This window comes from Benincasa hispida, chromosome 9 (genome assembly GCF_009727055.1).
Source record: "Benincasa hispida cultivar B227 chromosome 9, ASM972705v1, whole genome shotgun sequence".
Classification (NCBI taxonomy): Eukaryota; Viridiplantae; Streptophyta; class Magnoliopsida; order Cucurbitales; family Cucurbitaceae; genus Benincasa; species Benincasa hispida.
The window spans coordinates 64,625,817-64,644,430 of record NC_052357.1 but is presented as its reverse complement, the minus strand read 5'-3'; the positions used below and the strand labels follow the sequence as shown (position 1 = coordinate 64,644,430).

Here is an 18,614-nt window from a genome sequence, read left to right as displayed (position 1 = left end):
CACACGTGTGTAATTTTTATTTTAGTTTAATCAACTAGTTTATATACACATATATACCTATTCTTATTTTTCAATAAACTATCAAGAACTTAAACAATAAAACTATCAATTAATTAATTAACTACGTTTATAGCTAGTTAATCATCATTATGATTAATATAATATGAATTAATTTTTTTTATAATTATAATTAGTTTATCATTAATTAATTAGAATTCATTGATTGTTTCGTAATTATATAAATTCATTAAATTGATCCTATCAAATTATGTAATTTAAGTAGTTTTAATTGTAATTTTTTCATTTTACAAATACTTGTAATTAATAATTTAATTAATATTATTATTTAATTATTAAATAATTAATTTTCTTAAAATCTTGAATTAAATTTATTGTTTATCAATAGATCTATTAAAATTTTAGAGAGTTTTCATGATTAATTTTATAAATTAAATACAAAAAAAAATATTCTCATCTTTCATTCCCATCAATCTTATTATTCCCATACATCTATAAAACTACCTTAAACCAAATGAGCCCGGAAAGGAAAAGCTTAAAAAAAGTTAATAAATGAAACGAAAAAAGGAAGTTAAGAAAAAAAAAGAAATGAAAAATATGAAAGGAAAATCTGGAAAAAGGGTGAAAAAAAAAAAAGAAGCCCTAAAACCATTTTTTTCCTTCTTTCTTTCTCGTCACACCCGCCTCCCTCTAAAGTTTCTCGGTGCTGGACAGCAGGCCCTATTTGCGGCGGGCAGCGTCGAACTCCACGGCGCTGGACAACAGCGACGTTGCAAATAATGGCAGTAAAAGAAATTTGCAGAAAAGAAAATGTTGAAAGCGAAGGAAAGGAAGAAGAAAGAAAGATTAAGGCAAAAAGAAGTTGCCGTAAAAAAAATCTCTCTGTTCTTTTCCTCTCTCATACATCATCTCGGAAACACTGTGCCGGTGGTAAAAAAAGATAGAAGCATTGCCGGCGACGCCAAATTTTGAGTTTTTTAACATATCGCTCATAAGAATATCCCTATTTATCATGATGATTTGAATATCGGAAACACTACAGGTAATTTGAGTTTTTTAACATAATATTTTTTAACATATCGGAAACACTACAGGTAATTTGAATATCCCTATTTATCATGATGATTTTTTTAACATAATATTTTCTGTATGTGGCATTTTTCTAATATTTTCTGTATGTGGCGTTTTTCTAATATTTTCCTTATGCAGCGAGACCGTTAGAATTATGCAGGAGTGTACATGACATTTGGGCCTTAGGCTATTAGTGTAATTGGGCATATTTAAATAGGCTATTAGCTAGAAAGCCCTTTGAATAATAATGGAACACCTAGAGTATGTTTCATGTAAAATTGTCGTTGTTTGCCATAATTGCAATTTTGTTTTTGTAAAATATTACCTAAAATGTCAAAATGAGTGTAATTCAACTAGCATAATGCTTGTACCGTCAACCTCAAAATTGGAGGTTCGATTCCCTCACCTCACGTATTTAATTTGATACTTTTGCAAATAAAAAAAATTACAGATGTTACCATATTACGAATTGGACCCCATATAAGATTCCACCCTATATGTTTTTTTTTTCTACTATAGAACTTTTAAATCTTCATGTCTTACAAATACACATTTTTTTGTCAATAATATGCACCATCAGTTTCGAGAACAGAAGTTCAAGTCTCCACCCTACATGTTTTAAGAAAATAGCTTAGCAACTGAAATTAAATGGTTGTTGTTAATGTAATTTCATCATAAATGACTACTTTTGTGGTTGACGACAAAAATATTTGTCATTTACTTTGTTGTTGAACAAGGGATCAAGGCTCAAATTCAACCATTGGGACTGAAAATAAAAATAATTTAACAACAACCAAAATGAACATAACTCAACTTGCATGTATAAAACATGTACTATTAATTTTGAGATCAAAAGTTCAAGTCTCTACCCCACATGTTTTAAGAAAATAGCTTAACAACCGAAGTTAAATTATTGTCACTACGCAAATTTATTGATAGTTGAATACAAGTTTAGGACGTCATATAATTTCATCACAAGTGACTACTTTTGTGACTGAAAACAAAATTATTCGTCACTAGCAAGAGATCAAAAACTCAAATTCAACCATTGGGAGTGGGGGAATAACATTGAGGCAATAAGACATTAAGAAGAGTGAAAATAACTTTTCCTTTTCAACAATAACAATTGGGAGTGGAGGATGCCAACCTATGACCTCTTGGTTAAGAGTGTATTGTTAGTTAGTTTAACGTATTCATGTTAACTGAAAAAAGGATAATTATATTGAGAGTAAATTGATCTTTTTTTTCAATTACCATCAATGAACCCCTTTTCAAAGGTTTTCTTTTTTTCTTTTTGTTTTTTGGTATGGATCACCTAAATTTTATATGATTAACACTAAGAGCAGGTGAATTATTCATATTGCCCCTCATGCACCATTAATTAAGAGTCATAATGACATGTAAGAACCAAAATGCCAAACTTCATTGTGGTGTTGAGGTAATCCCACTCTCTTGAAAGTAAATATTGACACGACCTCGGTGCTAAATCGTGTATTTCGGTTGCTCTCCAAGATTAACACAACTCTTTAATTCAAGCGTATACTCACAAAAACTAGGAATGGAATCGACCGGAAAAGAAATCCGATACTTTGTATATCAGAAAAGGAACGTAGAAAAGTGTTTTAGGAAGGGAGAAAATAGAGAATAGGAGAAGAATATGATTGTTTTGTCTTCAACCCGAAAATGTCAATGTATATACAAGTGAATAGCACAAAACGTTTTTTTGGAAATTAAATGAATTTGAAAAACATTTTGAAAAATAAATAACCTCAACGTTTTAATTAATGTATTAAAACATTTGAATTAATAAAATAGTTATGAGAAACAAATTTATTTTTAAATGTTATTTAATTAATTAATAAAATGGTTACAATTTAAAAAGAAATGATAGCAAAAAATTAAATCCTTTTTTATGCAAGCACAGTTACCCAAATCTCACCCAGTTGACCATGAAGGATCTCTTATTCAAGAGAACCAGTGAACAGATGCAAGATATTTCCAAGCCCATTGTGAAAGAATAAATGCATTCACAAACATATAAGAACAGTTATGCATTATAGAGAAAATTATAGCATGCTTTCTTACTAAAACAAAAGGAATTGAGAGATATACCTTTGAAGAAATCTTCCTCTGGAAATCTCTTGCTCTCGTGAGCAATCGTCCAACAATCTCTCACTCTCGTTGCAATCGTCTAGCACATAATCTCTCGCTCTCGTTAGCAATAATGAACCGTCTGATCCTCGAGCGACAACCCTTGACACTACCACTCGGTAACCTTGGTATTCTCGGAGTGAGAATCGAGGAGGTGTAGGCTCTGTGTGAATTTGGTAGAGAGAAGGAGGAAGTATACCATCGAGCTACACAATCAAGTAAATGGGAGAGGGTTTTGTCTATCGTATAGACAATAAGAGGTTTTGTCTATCGTATAGATAATGAGTACTTGATTGTCTAGCAATCTCTTGATCTCATGAGCAATCGTCTAGCCAATCGTCTAGTAATATCTTGCTCTCATGAGGAATCATCTAGCCAATCATCTAGCAATCTCTCGCTCGATCATTTAGTCTTTCGTGAGGGCTATCGTATAGTCTCTCGTGAGCAATCAATTAGTAAATCAATAATGAAACAATTTTTCATAAAAAATGAAAACCCTTTTCATTTTATTCTTCAGTTGTTAAAAAAGAAATTAACCTCCCACTTGCACGGTTAATGGAGAAAATAAATAACCAACCAAAACAATTATATCATAATTGTTTTGATTATAAATAAATATAATAACTAACTTATCATATTATATTTATAACCTATAGTTTTAATATCACATCATATGAATATTTAAACCATAGTTCTTTTCTCCTTTATTTAATATAAATCATATTTATATCAAATCTTCCGATTAATGTATCTAATACATCAAATCAATTATATCACATATAATTGAACAAATTTAATTATATCATATATAATCAAATTCCTTCTTGTTAATTTGAACACTTCAAACTAACTCAAAAACTGATTCTCAACTTGAATCCATTGAGCTATCAAGGAGACCTTATGAACCTGTAGCTTGAAGCTCCAACGGTACGTGAATAACTGACTAAACTCTTTATCACGATATCCACCATTTGTTAACTGTCAAACACTCCAGTAAAGACCAACAACTACACTCTTCTCACTACAAATATATTTCTATATCCATTGGATATAACCAATGAACAGTACGATAATCCTTTCTAGATCGCTCATAAGTACAATTGGGTCAATTTACCATTTTGCCCCTATAGTTACATCTAACTCTTTAAGTACCATTGATTCCTTTAATGAACAATACATCATAGTCCTACTATGAGTGAACACTTCTCGGGCCATGAGAAAATGTGTGGTGCCATATCATTCAAGCTCTGGAATCAACCCTTAAGGGAGCAATCCATCTACTTACCCTTGCTTCGGGGAAGAAATGAATTCCATCTTGTGTAGCTGAGTTCCCAACTCCCCAATCAGACGAATCCCCAAAGTGGTAGGTTTGAGTCGGCAATCTGTCCACTCGCACCCATGCAAATCAAAGGACCGCCCTCATTGGCAGGAGTTTTCAACTTACTTAGGATTAAAGTCATGTTACCTATGGTCATCCTATTGAAATGAAAGTCTCTGTCATGAATGATGTTATATAACGAGACTAAACATTTTGTGGTCCGGTCTTATACAAACTCCTTTGTATAGAATACCCCCGCTCACATGTCTCCGCATGAATGATCAGGATTAAATCATTTGTAGCACTTTACAACACTTGTAACATCTACAAAGCGGGTCGTATCCGTAGTATCCCCAGGATAAGGTTTCCCTCTTTTATCCATATACTACAGACCATTTAAGTTATCACTTAAGGCATGATCCACTTGTATATCTCTACTGTTGGGTTTTATGTCCTAAAACTCGTGGTATGTAAACAATGGAGCTTATTCTGAAAATTCAATAAAGGTGTTATTGAATAAATCTATTGTTTGAATAGAAATCCAATAAACCTAAAAGTCCCTTGACTATTGGATGAGTACTTGAACTTTATGTGGAGACATAAAGGTGGATCAGGTTCGAGTAAATAGTTAAAATGATCTATAGTACATGGATAAGATTGGGTACTTTATTCTGGTAACATTATTGGATACGGTCTGCTCTGTAGTTGTTACAAGGAGTTGTAAAGTGCTACAAACGAAGTGATCCTAATTCATTCATGTTGGACATGAGGAGTGGGGGTGTCCTTGTGCAAAAGAGTACAAGATCGGACCACGAAATGAGTCACTTTTACTTTATAACACTGTTTACTATTTAAGACTGACTATTTCAAAGCGATGGCCTAGGTAACTTGACCTTAATCCGGAGCTAACTATAAACTCCTATTTATTCAAGATTGCTCTTAGATTTTCATAGGTGAGGCTTGGCTAAACAACGCCGACTCAATATGACTTCCATTTCAGGGGTAAGACCGGATAGATAGCTAGGGACATAGGGTGCAAGAGGAAATTCACTCCTACCCACTTTAGGGATAGTAGAGAGGTTGTTCCCTTAAGTTCTGATTTTGGGGCTTGAACAAAGGATCCTGCCCTCTCATTTGGCATGAGAGGGACTCGGTTTTGTGATTGGATCACAAAATAATTGTTCATTAGGAGATCAGTAGGGACTTAAGAAACAAGAGGTAATTTCGGGGGTAAAACAGAGATTTGACCCAATCATTATTACGAACAACCTGTGAAGGGTTAACTTACTAATCATGGTTATATCGAGTGGACATAATATATCTACAGTGAGGGGAGTTCAACTATGAGCTTTAGTGGAGTGACCCATTAGTTAACGAATGAGGGTTAGATCGGTCTAGTGAGTTTAGTCGATTAATCTCATATCGTTGGAGCCCATGATCTGTAGGTCCATGAGGTTCCCCTACTAGCTCGGAAATGGATTAGCTCTACATTAGCGTGATAAGTTAATTTGAAACATTCAAATTAGAATCAAACAGAATTGAAAAAATATATTTAAATATGATTTAAATATATGAAGATGAATTTGTGTAAAAATGAATTTAATATTAGATAATAAATTAATTAGAATTGTTTAAATTATTTATTAATTTTATTAGAAAATTAATTTATAAAATTAATTTGTAAAATTAATAAATTTTGATTTTAGAAATAAAATATGGTTTAAAAATCAAAATAGATTTTGGAAATTGAAAAATTATACAAAATTGAAAATGGGTTTTTCATGTTCATCTTCAACTAACTTACAAGGAACCCACCTCTTCCTTTGGTTTACTCCAAGCATGAGCTACATCCCATGCAACACATCTCTTTGCATGATAGTTTGCAATATATTGAAGAGATTGGAATGAAGAAATGGATGATGAACCGATTGAATTTTTGCTGAAAAATTCAGATGAAGAAGGTCTTCTTCGATGGGTTGGTTCAATGAGCTTTCATCTTGTGGTGGTTTACACAAGGATTTGGAGGATTTAGCAGTTGGAAATAGAGATTTCGATGGTTCGGCCAAGGTGTGTTCTTGAAACCCGTTAAACTCTGTTTTAGCATGTTTCTTTTCAACCAAAATTAATGAATTAGAATGCTTATGGATCCTGATTTCTTCCCCTCCGTGCTGGTGTTGATCCAACATCCACATACATACTTAAGTTACAACGATAACCAGTGATCTTAGTTTATTAGTTTGTGGTTAATGCAACTAAAATATCACATATTTCATAGACAATAGTGAAGAAAATGTCTCATATTATTATATCACAGGTGTTTGTTCATACAGGTATTTATAAATTACAGAACTCTACGAGATTTAGAGCATCAACCCCAACAGACCAGGCGGACAGCAGCAGCACATGCGTGTGAGGAGCTCTAACTTCCACCACATCCACAATTTGGAAGCTTCCTTTATATTTATACCCACTTTTGTCAAAACTTATAATGTGGAACAAAAGCTTCCAAATCCTTTTACTTTTGCTCTGGGCCACTAATCATTCTCAACCTGACACGTCTAAGTGAAAGATTTAAAAGGATCCCAAGCGCAAGTGAAGAAGTGGTGTGAGCTCATGAGAGAATGAGCAGAAGTGTGAGTGAGAGAGTGAAGGAGAAGTGTGAGCGTGAGAGAGTGAGGATGAGCCTCGACACTTGAGAACGAGATGAAACATGAGGGAGTGCACGAAGAAGTGAGCAAGGGAGAGTTGTATACTATACGAAAATATTATTGTATTGGATTAGTTTAATGCGAGAGCAAGGGAAGGGACCTAGTCTACAAAGGAGATGGTCATTCTTTATTACTTCACTTTCTTAACCTTTTTTTTTCAATCATGTCAAACCTAGACATTCTATTCATCCTCTTTAATTTTTGACTTTTGATTCATACTAACATACCAAATGTCCCATTAATCAGGCTTTTTTCCCACACCATTTTGTTTTGTTTTTAATTATTATTACATTTTTCTTTTTGAAGGATTGTGTCGGCTTAATGAAGGGCCAAAATTGTAGTGTAAAAAAAAAAAAAAAAGTGGCCTCGGTCTCAATACACAAAACTGGTTTGCTAAGTTGTGGTGTGGCCCATCTGATTGCCTTTCTTTCTTCTTCAATCCAATTCAATCTAAAACTTCAAATATCATTACTTTCACTCAATTTTAATCCTTGAATTTTTAAATTGAAAATTGAAAATTAATCTTTTACTATTTGTTTGTTATTAACTTTTTTCAAAAAAAAAAAGTTTATTACTTTATTAAAAAGTTAAATGATAAGGTGCAGTCTATTCTCTCTTTTTTTTATTCACTGGTTTTTTTTTAAAAAAAAATTGTATCACATGACTCATTCTTATTGATTGCTAGTCGGGCTGTACAATAGATGGGTGCCGCCCAGCTGCACTAAGTTCTTTCCTTTTAAAAATATACTCACATTATGTTTTCTCTTACATGAAAATTATTAGTATTATTTAATCAATTTTGCTAAGAGAAATTGCTTATTTAGAGAAACACTAGGAAAGGAAAAGAAACTCATAAGCAACCAAAGGAAACATCTTGGGATCTAGAATTTGATAAACCTATAAGGGACACATTTCTAGCCAAACTTCAAAATAACGTGTCTAACAAGTATGTCTAGTTAACCTTTTTTTGTTGAGTTCAACTATATGTAGGGAGGATATTTGAATTTTTAACATCTTGATCGAAGATACATATTTTATATCAGTTGAACATATAGTTTATATTGTCGACTAACAAACAAATTTGCCACTCCATGAGTTAATATATAAAATGTTGTCCACTAACTTTATGAGAACTTTTGACATACACATAGCTTAGTGGGACATGTTTTAATAGGTAGTGGAATAATATGGTTGAAATTAATAATTAATTTTGATTAAGAGAGTACTTTAGCACAATACAATGGGTTTTTTTTTTCTTCCTTCTCAAAATATTGTTATTTATTGTTGATTGATTCCTTTTCTTTTTGTCCTTTATAAACAAAGGGTTGTCTTGAAAATGGTCCACCAATCCTTTTCATTTACTTAATTACTTGTATTAGGAACTATTTCACTTTGGAGCTGTCCCATCCTAATTGCTTGGCTAAAAGAAAAATCACCCAATAGAGTACAAAAAGTGAAATAAAAGATGCTTTTAAGTCACATGCAATGCACAAACAAGGATCTACTAATGAACAAACTACATGGGCAAACACAGATGATTTTAATGTTGTTGGTGTCATTTTTATATAACTATTGTTTTTCCTTCTCAATTTGAAGGGATTTGCTCTCCAATGGAGAGAGGTCCCATTTTTTTGTTTTGTTTTGTTTTTTTGTTTTTTTATTTTGAAGTAGATATTATATAAAAAAAAATAGAAAGAACCCATAAAAATCAAACATTCGAATAAGAGTTAATAACATCCAACAACCACAAAGGGTAAACAAAATCTTAAAAGACATGGAACTCTTGAAAGAAAGAAGAGCAATTCTAATTAACAGAAAACAGACCAAAAGAAGATGTTTCATGAGCAATGGCCAATGCGATGAGCGACGAAGTTGTTTAACTTTAGTAATGAGAAACAAGACAACTCTCTATTTTCGAGCAAGCCTTATAATTTCATCAATCTCGTTTGAGATTTTTGTACGATCAGTTGCCATGTTTAGTAGAGAAACAATTTCGAGAGCGTCCAACTTCACAAGAAAGGAGGGAGGACCCATGAAGACATTTTGATAAGATTTTCAAGTAAAAGAGGGTTCTGTATGGATTCAAAGATAGATTTTTTTTAGGAGATATTCATTTTTCTTAGCCATTTTAGAAGGATTTTTTTTTTTTTTTTTTCCAATTTCATCAAATTAACAAGCCCCAAATAGAGAGAAAGTGCATTTTATGTTGCAATTTGATCAAAATTACTAGTTCTACAATGAAGAGGAAGTGGTTCTTTGTTTTCAATTTGATTGAGTTACTAGCTCTACAATGGAGACAGAGACCTTTTGTTTTATCCCTAATTTGATCAAAATTACAAGCTTCAAATTGAAAGAAAAGATTTCTTTTTCCAATTTGATCAAAGTTACTACTAGCTCTACAATTGAATTGAAATGAAGAGGGTTTTTTTCCATTTTCAATCAGAATTACTAACTCTACCAAGATACACAATAGAGTCACCTTTTTTCCCTAATTTTGAGAGAAAAGGGAAAGATAAAATTAATTGAAAGGTTAAATGACAACTCAAAAAAGGGACTCGATATATATATAGGAATATATTGAGGTGCATCTTGGGTATCATCTATCTTTGTATATCCCATTAAATTATCTAATTGTAATTTGTCATCTGGTAAATTCTTTTTATTTCTTTTTTTTAATATTTTAAGGAAAATTTTGACAGATAGGAAAAATGTCAAACTATTTATGGAAATAACAAAAAAAATATTGATAGACACTGATAGACTTCTATCGGCGTCTATCACATAGTATCAATAATAGAATTTTATCAGTTTCTATTAGTGTTAGACCATGATAAACTTCTATCAACCTCTATCAAAGAAGATTAAATTTTGTTATTTTGTGTCAATAGTTTCCTTTACTTTTCTATTTTTTAAAATCCGCCATATTTTAATGGTTCAGAGTGATGATAAGGAAAGTACAGAAATGCACCCAATTTACCCATAAATACAATAGTAAAAACTCACCAATATGAAAGATCAAATAAAAACAAAGGTGAAAACTTAAATAACTATTTCTTTTAATGACAACTCAAAATTGTCAAAATAAGCATAGCTCAATTAGTATACAAAACATGTTTGTGATCAAGAGATCTATAGTTCGAATCTAATACTTTATTGTATAAAAAAAATGACAGCTCAGAGTTGCATTGCAATCTTAAAAATATATATATATAAATTTAAAAAAAAAAATAATAATAAAGGAGGACAAAATCTTTTTTCACTAGTAAAATCTCGTCACTTCTGTGGAAAGAGATAGGAAGAGAAGTAGGCAAAGGGGGACCTCCTTTTGCCTCCTTCCCTCAAATTATATAACCACAAACCAATCATTACATTTTCAAACACTTCTCTCACCATTTTCAGTCATCAATATGAAAATCTATACCTTTCTTTTTCTCCCTTTCTTTCTTCTTCTTCTTCTTTCAACTTGCTGTTTTGCTCAGCTTCATCTCAACTTTTACCATAATTCATGTCCAAATGTTGAGTCCATTGTAAGAGCTGCAGTGAAACAGAAATTTGAACAAACTTTTGTCACTGCCCCTGCCACTTTAAGGCTCTTCTTTCATGATTGTTTTGTTAGGGTATTCTTAGATTTCTTTTCTTGTTTGTTTGATGAGTTTCTATAAGATTCATTAGATTTCATGAATTTGAGGATGTTTTTCTTGAGACAGGGTTGTGATGCTTCTGTGTTGATTCAAACAAATAACCACACTTCTGAGAAAGATAATGCAGAGAATCTTTCGCTCGCCGGAGACGGGTTCGACACTGTAATCAAAGCTAAGGCTGCCGTCGATAGCGTGCCGGGATGTAAGAATAAGGTCTCTTGTGCTGACATATTGGCTTTGGCTACTAGAGATGTTGTAGCTTTGGTAAGCAACTCCTGAATCTTGATCCACTTGGCACTTTTCGCTTTCGGGCCGAGAAAGCGGGACTGCTTTACGTTGCATATTGGAAACTCATTAAAATGCGAAATGCTTTCTTTTATTTATGTTACTTGGCGCTTGTCGATGTAGAGTCATGTATCCTTCATTCAATAGATAGACTTAGGGAGTTGTGGTTTTCTTGCAGACAGGAGGACCGTCGTATGACGTGGAGTTAGGAAGACGAGACGGGCGGATCTCGACGAGAAAGAGCGTTCGACATCATCTTCCTCAGCCTGGTTTTGGATTAAATCAACTCAATGCTATGTTTGCAAAACATGGTCTAACTCAAACAGACATGATTGCTCTCTCAGGTAAGAGTAAACTTCCAATTACAATTTTGAAGAATTGGGAAAGGTAAATATGTAGTTGAAGTAGTTTGATGAATTTGTGTTGGTTTTTTAAGGTGCACATACAATTGGATTCTCACATTGTAAGCACTTTTCCAAAAGGCTATATAGTTTCCACGGCAAAAACAGAGTCGACCCCACGTTCAATCCGACATACGTCGACGAGCTCAAGAAGGAATGCCCGAGAAATGTCGACCAGAGAATCGCGGTTGACATGGACTCGACGTCGTCGTTCACATTCGACAACATGTACTTCAAGAATCTTCAAATGGGAAAAGGACTGTTCACCTCAGACCAAGTCTTGTTTACTGATCCAAGATCAAGAAGAACAGTGAACTTATTTGCTTCCAACAATACAGCTTTTGAGCAAGCTTTTGTGGTTGCAATGACAAAGCTTGGGAGAGTTGGAGTTAAAACAAGAAACCAAGGGGAGATCAGAATTGACTGTTCATCAGTGAACTAAATAATAAATTAAAAAAAAATCATGTTTCTTGTAACAATTCAGAATTAAATTGTAACAAAAAGAATTTGTTTGAATGAAGATCGATACGACATCGACGAGTTTGTTATGTTTTCTTTTTTCTCATGTCGAATTGGTTTAATACCTTTTTCCTTTTCTCCAATGTGACAGCCATCGAAAAGGGTTATGGTTTATATTAAATTTACCTTCTTAATATTGATTTTCACTTGTTGGGTATTCTTCATATTTCAACCCAAAAATTTTACTTTCAACCATTAGCTTAAACTTTTAAATCAATGGATGATTTAACCATTTAGATTCAAGAGATTTTTCATACAATTATTTTCTGGATGAAGTTAAAAAAAAAAAAAAAGAAAAAGAAAGAAAAAGAAAAAGCTATCACTATCAACAGAGAAGCATAATTGCTTTGCCTTATAAGCAGACACCTCAATGAGTAATGTCTTAAAAGATGCTTTGCAACTTAGGGGGAATGGTAAAAATAGTGTTAAAATGGATAATGAAGAGGATTCAATTCAGTCTTCACCTTTGCATATTTTTTATGAATATAATTTAGAACTTTAAAGTGGGAAAAGGAAAAAAAAGAAGAATTTTTTAGAGTAGAAACATTTTAGTCCTTGAATTTTCAAAAACGAAATGGTTACATTTTAGAGAAACACATGTAATCCGTAAAACACAAGAACTAAGAAAGTAATTTTTCCAAAAAAAAAAAAAAAACTTATGAAAGGGAATACTTTCAGAACAAAGGGATCAAGTTTTAAAAGAGATATGAAAGATCAAAGAGCAATATTGCAATTTTGGAAAGAAAAAATTGGTTTTAAAATAAAGGATTCAAATTTCAAAATGTTTATAAAAGAATTGCAACTTTTAAAACCATTAAAAAATCCAAATTTAAAAATGAAAGGCGGCTTTAGAGGAAGAGAAATCACATGGAGAAGATAAGGTAGTGTAATTATATGATAAAGAAAAAGAAACTGAAGTGAGAATGCACAAATAACAAATGGACGAAACATAGCCAATGACCATGATTATTAGTGCTTAGCCACTCAATAAAGTTTTTTATGCAACCAAATGATAATATTTAAAAGGGAAAGAAAAAACCAATTATTCAAAAATAAAGAATGTTGCTGACAACATTATTATTATTATTATTTATTAAAAGAAAGAATCGGAAGATGTTGTATTCAGTAATGATCTACACTGGGAAAAAAGTAATTAATTAAAAAATGAAAAATTTTCATCTGCATTGGCAGAAAACAATGGCTAGAATTGTCACTAAGCAAATATTAATCTACTATGGAGCAAAAATGGAAAGAAAAAAAAATATAATTGAGTTTCTCTAACAAAAACAGGAGAAAAACTCATTGAGGAAAATATGAGAAAAACTCGAGCTATTGCTTGTTTGCTTGTTGTTACACCGTATAATGTTGATTAATAGTATCAATGTCTAGACCTTTCAGCTTCACTACCGACTCGACCCGACCTTTCAGAGTGTGTAACTCGCGGAGCCTGAACGATAACGAGAACTTTTTAGGTAAACTATCCAAGAAGAAGTCTAGTACACTTAGAAATATATTGCAATTTTACTGAGAAAAAAAGAGGAAGATTGATTGAGTTACCTTGCAATTTCAGCTCGTCGCTTGGCTTGCTCGGCGATTTCGGAAAGCTCGCCGCCACAGCTGATTCTATCAGAAGCAATGATGTTGGTTTGAGGTGGTTGGAGACCATGAATAGTTCTTTGTGAGGTGGCCCATTGTGCTTCTCTCTCTTCTTTACCATAATCTTTCTTTGTTGTAAAAGCAGTCTATCATGAGGAAAAAGGAAAAAGTGAGTTGACTTAAAATGAGTTTAAGAGTTTATAAACACAGTCATTCTTTCATGATTATAAAGGAAAAAGTTTAAATACTACCTATATTGGTCACTGTATTTTTTGTTTTGATTATTTTGATTCCTATACTTTTAACTTTGGTTCATTTTGGTCAATTTTCAAAATATTCATTTCCATAATGACTAGGATGGATATTTGTATTTCTCAAGATTCTCGATCTTCTCGCCTACTCGTTTTCTTATAGGGACTAAAATGAACCAAATTGAAAATATAGAGACCAAGAAGAAGATTTTAAAAGTATACTGATCAGAATGAACCAAAAATAAAAGTAAAAAGATCAAAGTAGTATTTAAATCTAAAGGAAAATGAAAAAAGAAAGCATAGAGGAAGTACCTTATTTTGCAAAAGGTTGTTCCAAGCCCTTCCACTGAGAGCATAGCGAATGGTAAACTTGAGAATATCGAGAGGGATATAAGTTATCAAACTGTATAGCCAAATGACACCAGCCCACCCCCAGCCAGCGCCATGTATCCTTGCAAAACCCCAGTTTGCATACACTGCTATCATAGTTGCAAACTATCATAATGCACAGAAAAAAAAAAATCAGTGTTAAGCCTTGTTTAACCAGTTGGATGAGCTAAAGAAAAGGCCGAGAATAGAGGTTTTTTTCTTAATTTACAAAAATTGAGTTCTTACCAACTGGGCAACTATGAAAGCAACCACTAAGAAAAGTCCAGGACGTTCGAAAAATGACCAGCTTCGAGACCGTGTGACAAAAATAAGGGCTTGGCTCACGATGCTGACTTGAAGATACAATGCTGCCATCATTCTGGGGTCGTCGTTCCTCAGAGATGGTACATGGAATGTGTTCTGTGAAAGGGAATTGGAATACAAACATGAATCAGTAGAACAAAATGCAAGCCACAATAACTTGAATAGATTTCCAATTTCCAATTTTCAATGGATAATGTAAAGATTGTACATTCATACCGTGAAAAAGTCAGTATCTTTCATGATCCAAAAGAACAGCACTGTCATTAAGGCCATGTATCCTCCTAACACAATGCCAGTACCAAAAATTTCCTTTAACTTCCAGCTATCAGGCTGTGGCGAAGGCTTAACTCGATCTTTCGAAATAGTCATGATCGTTCCTAAAGTACAATATATATATATAAAAAAAAACTTAATTCTGGATCCATTAAAATGATAAAGAAGACAATAGGTCAACGTTTTTGGTAGAGCCTTACCATCGTTTAGAATAGCTATGATTAAAACCATGAATGGAGCGAAATCAAATTTCCAAATCAAAGAAATCAATAGGAAACCAAACTGCAATGTCAACGAAAAGAAAAGTTATTCTCCAGTCCACATTATATTAATAATAGTATTGAATATACCTTTCTAATTTCATTGAACTTACCACTATACGAATGGTGATGGAAACGGCATAAATCTGAAAAAGAAAAAGACAAAGAATTGATTGTAAATAGTCAAATAAATCTAATTGCATTGTAAGGGGTTGAAAAGCAACATAAAGAAGAATAGCCTAACCGTATAATTCTTCATTCTTTGGAAAATTGCCCTGCTAGTCAGTACTGCACTAATGATAACACTCAATCCAGGTTCAGTTAGGACAATGTCGGAAGCGCTCCTAGCTGCATCAGTTGCATCAGCAACAGCAATTCCAATATCTGCCTTCTTTAGTGCAGGAGCATCATTTACACCATCTCCGGTCATTCCACAAATATGTTTCTTCTCTTGTAACCTTCTCACAATTTCATATTTGTGTTCTGCCATATTCAAATAAGCTTAGCAAAACAATGTGTGACACTGCATTTTGTATAGGAGAACTTTATAGCTAACCAAACAAATGGAATTAAACAATAGGGTAAAGATAAAACATGGGGCTTAAATATGTTGATATAACAAATATAGTGGCCAACTCTATTATATTATAAGTATGAACAGACAAATTAAATGAAGGTAGAAATATTTAAATTATTCATGAGGATCTTCAACCATTTACAAAATGATTATTATCTTATGCTCTAGTCATTCATGCCATTTAAGAAAAAGGAAATTGCAAAACCCACCTGGAAATACACCAGCAAACCCATCAGCTGTTTCAATCAACTCGTCCACAGGAAGGGAATCTGCTAATGCACCCCTATCTTGAGAAAGTAATGCAGATGAAGGGTACATATTTGATCCCATACCAAGTCTCCGACCAGTTTCCTTGGCAATGGCCAGTTGGTCCCCTATATTTAGAAAGTCATTCAAAAGCTTAGTAGAAAGAACTGTTTGTATATAACAAAGAAGTTATAAAGTGAAATTTGATTTGCACATACCAGTAATCATCTTGACATTTACTCCAAGGTTAAGAGCCCTTCGAATGGTTTCTGCACTATCATGCCTGGGAGGATCAAACAAAGCTAATAAACCAACAAGTTGCCATGCTTCTCCTGGACTTTCTTTGGTTCTCTCAGGTACTTCCTATGGATCAGAAATTAATTAATAAACCTCAAGAAAAGAGCTTGCTATTGATAATTTTATAACATGATTGAATGTTAACATTTGAAAACCTGTCTAGCAACACCCAGGGATCGAAGTCCACATTCAGCAAACTTATCAATCACTCCATGAACTTTTTTCCTGTTGGCTTCGCTGGAATTGCAAAGATTTAAGATCTGTTTCAAAAAAAGGAGAAGTGAGAATCATACAAATCATCAGAAAGCAAATTTTCACCTATTAAGAATACAAAGACAAAAAAACTTTACCTGCTCCGGAGCACCTTTGCTAACTCGATGCCAATTATCACTTGAATCAATATAGGTGAGAGCAGTTCTCTTATCTACAGGGTTGAATGGAAAAAAATGAACTTCTCTGATACCAGCTCGTGCCTGCATAAAATCATGTAAAATTCTTAATATCAAACTTTTACTCAGTTAGAGATAGAGATGAAACAAAAGTTATCAACTAAAACTATACCTCTTTTGGATCTGCCAACATCCCAACAATAGCAGCATCAATGGCATCTTGATTTTCTGTTCTAGAAGCCCTTGCTGCAAGAAGGATGACATGTTCTTTATCCATACCCTCTAGAAAGACTTCAGTCAAGGATTGATCAACAGTGAGTTTATTCAAGGTTAATGTTCCAGTCTTGTCACTACATAGGACATCCATGCCAGCCATCTCTTCAATGGCGGTCATCCGCTTGGTAATTGCACCTTGCTTAGAAAGTCGGTGGGAACCAATGGCCATGGTGACAGACAAAACAGTCGGCATGGCAATAGGAATTCCTCCAATCAAAAGCACCAACAAATTGTCAATACCATCCCTATACGCACGATGTTGAATTGGGTACATGACAATGATCTCGATAATAATTCCAATAGCAATAGAGCAAATACAGAAATTCCCGATGGCAGTAAGAACTTTTTGGAAATGCCCAACTTGATTAGTGTTGTCCACTAAATGAGCAGCTTTGCCAAAGAAGGTGTGCACACCAGTAGCAATCACTATTGCTTCAATTTCTCCCTGCTTACAGGTTGATCCTGAGAAAACTTCATCCGAAGGATTTTTGGTAACAGGGAGGGACTCGCCAGTTAGAGCCGATTGGTCAATCTTCAAAGGGTCTCCCTGGAGAAGACGAGCATCAGCAGGGATTATGTCTCCTAGTTTGATACTAATTATATCACCAGGAACAAGAATAGCAGCATCTTGCTCGCTCCACCGACCATCTCTAAGAACCTAAGACAAGTTTACAAAGTTAATGATTAAAATAATAAGAAGAATAATAATGATAATGATAATGTTTAGTATATTTCAAACCTTAGTTTTTGGAGCCAGACCAGCCATAAGGGCCGCAGCTGCATTTCCTGCATTATTCTCTTCAATGAAAGAGATGGTTGAGTTAATAATAAGCAGTGCAATAACTCCCACAAAATCTTGCCAGTCTGGAGGCCTTCCACCACCGTTTGCCAAGACAATAGCCATGATAGCAGCTACTTCCATGACCCATGATAGAGGATTCCACATAAATCCCATAAATTTCAGAATTTTGCTTTCCTGATTCCATTAAAATAAATATATAAATAAATAAACCGATTTACCGATACGAAACTTTTAATAACCAGTAATTTCATTTTTTACAAATAAAAAATCACAAAGATGGAACCTTCTTCTCTTCGAGTTTGTTGGGTCCAAAAACTTGAAGCCGATTGGCCCCTTCCTCTGAAGTGAGGCCGTCGTTTGAGCATTTCAGCTTCTCGAAGACATCCTCGATGGGAATACGTTCCTGTAAAATATATATATATATATATATATATATATATATATAGAGAGAGAGAGAGAGAGAGAGAGAGAGACATATATATATAAAACATGCAAAGGATGATAATGATGCAAGAAAAGAGAAGAGAAAGAGAGGAAGAAGAAGGCATGGAAATGTACCAGATCAACTGACTCATTACGAATCTCTTGGAGAGTGATAGGGTTGGCCATTTTTACGTGCAGAAAAGAGAAGATCTGTAAGTGAAGGAATGACAAGAAACGTGGTGCAATTTGGTATTTATAGGGAGAGATTTTCGGATTAGTAAGCTAAAAAGGAATTACGAATTGTTTATCCTATTCTCATTCCAATTACTATAACATGGATCATAAAATCCACAATTTAATTCCATTTTTCTTTTTCTTTTCTTTTCTTTTTTTTTTTTATTATTATTATTAAAGGTTAC

The 18,614-nt window shown here is 33.4% G+C and overlaps 2 protein-coding genes across 2 annotated transcripts; one reads left to right on the top strand and one right to left on the bottom strand.

Annotated features, from left to right (window-relative positions):
• Positions 1-10,603: 10,603 nt before the first annotated feature.
• On the top strand, positions 10,604-12,141 carry LOC120085380 (peroxidase 45-like). Its single transcript, XM_039041333.1, has 4 exons — positions 10,604-10,883; positions 10,974-11,171; positions 11,371-11,536; positions 11,629-12,141. The coding sequence occupies exons 1-4, from the start codon at positions 10,674-10,676 to the stop codon at positions 12,033-12,035; spliced, it is 981 nt and encodes a 326-aa protein (XP_038897261.1). The 5' UTR covers positions 10,604-10,673; the 3' UTR covers positions 12,036-12,141.
• A 1,119-nt stretch (positions 12,142-13,260) lies between these two features.
• On the bottom strand, positions 13,261-18,381 carry LOC120086531 (plasma membrane ATPase 4-like). The gene is made up of 16 exons (XM_039043230.1): positions 18,331-18,381; positions 18,056-18,175; positions 17,710-17,946; positions 16,867-17,628; positions 16,656-16,778; positions 16,461-16,565; positions 16,227-16,371; positions 15,972-16,136; positions 15,430-15,668; positions 15,299-15,331; positions 15,126-15,207; positions 14,869-15,029; positions 14,575-14,748; positions 14,272-14,454; positions 13,670-13,854; positions 13,261-13,559 (listed from the first exon to the last, which is right to left on the bottom strand). Exons 1-16 carry the CDS (start codon positions 18,379-18,381, stop codon positions 13,463-13,465), a joined length of 2,862 nt encoding a protein of 953 aa, XP_038899158.1. The 3' UTR covers positions 13,261-13,462.
• Between the last annotated feature and the right edge of the window lie 233 nt (positions 18,382-18,614).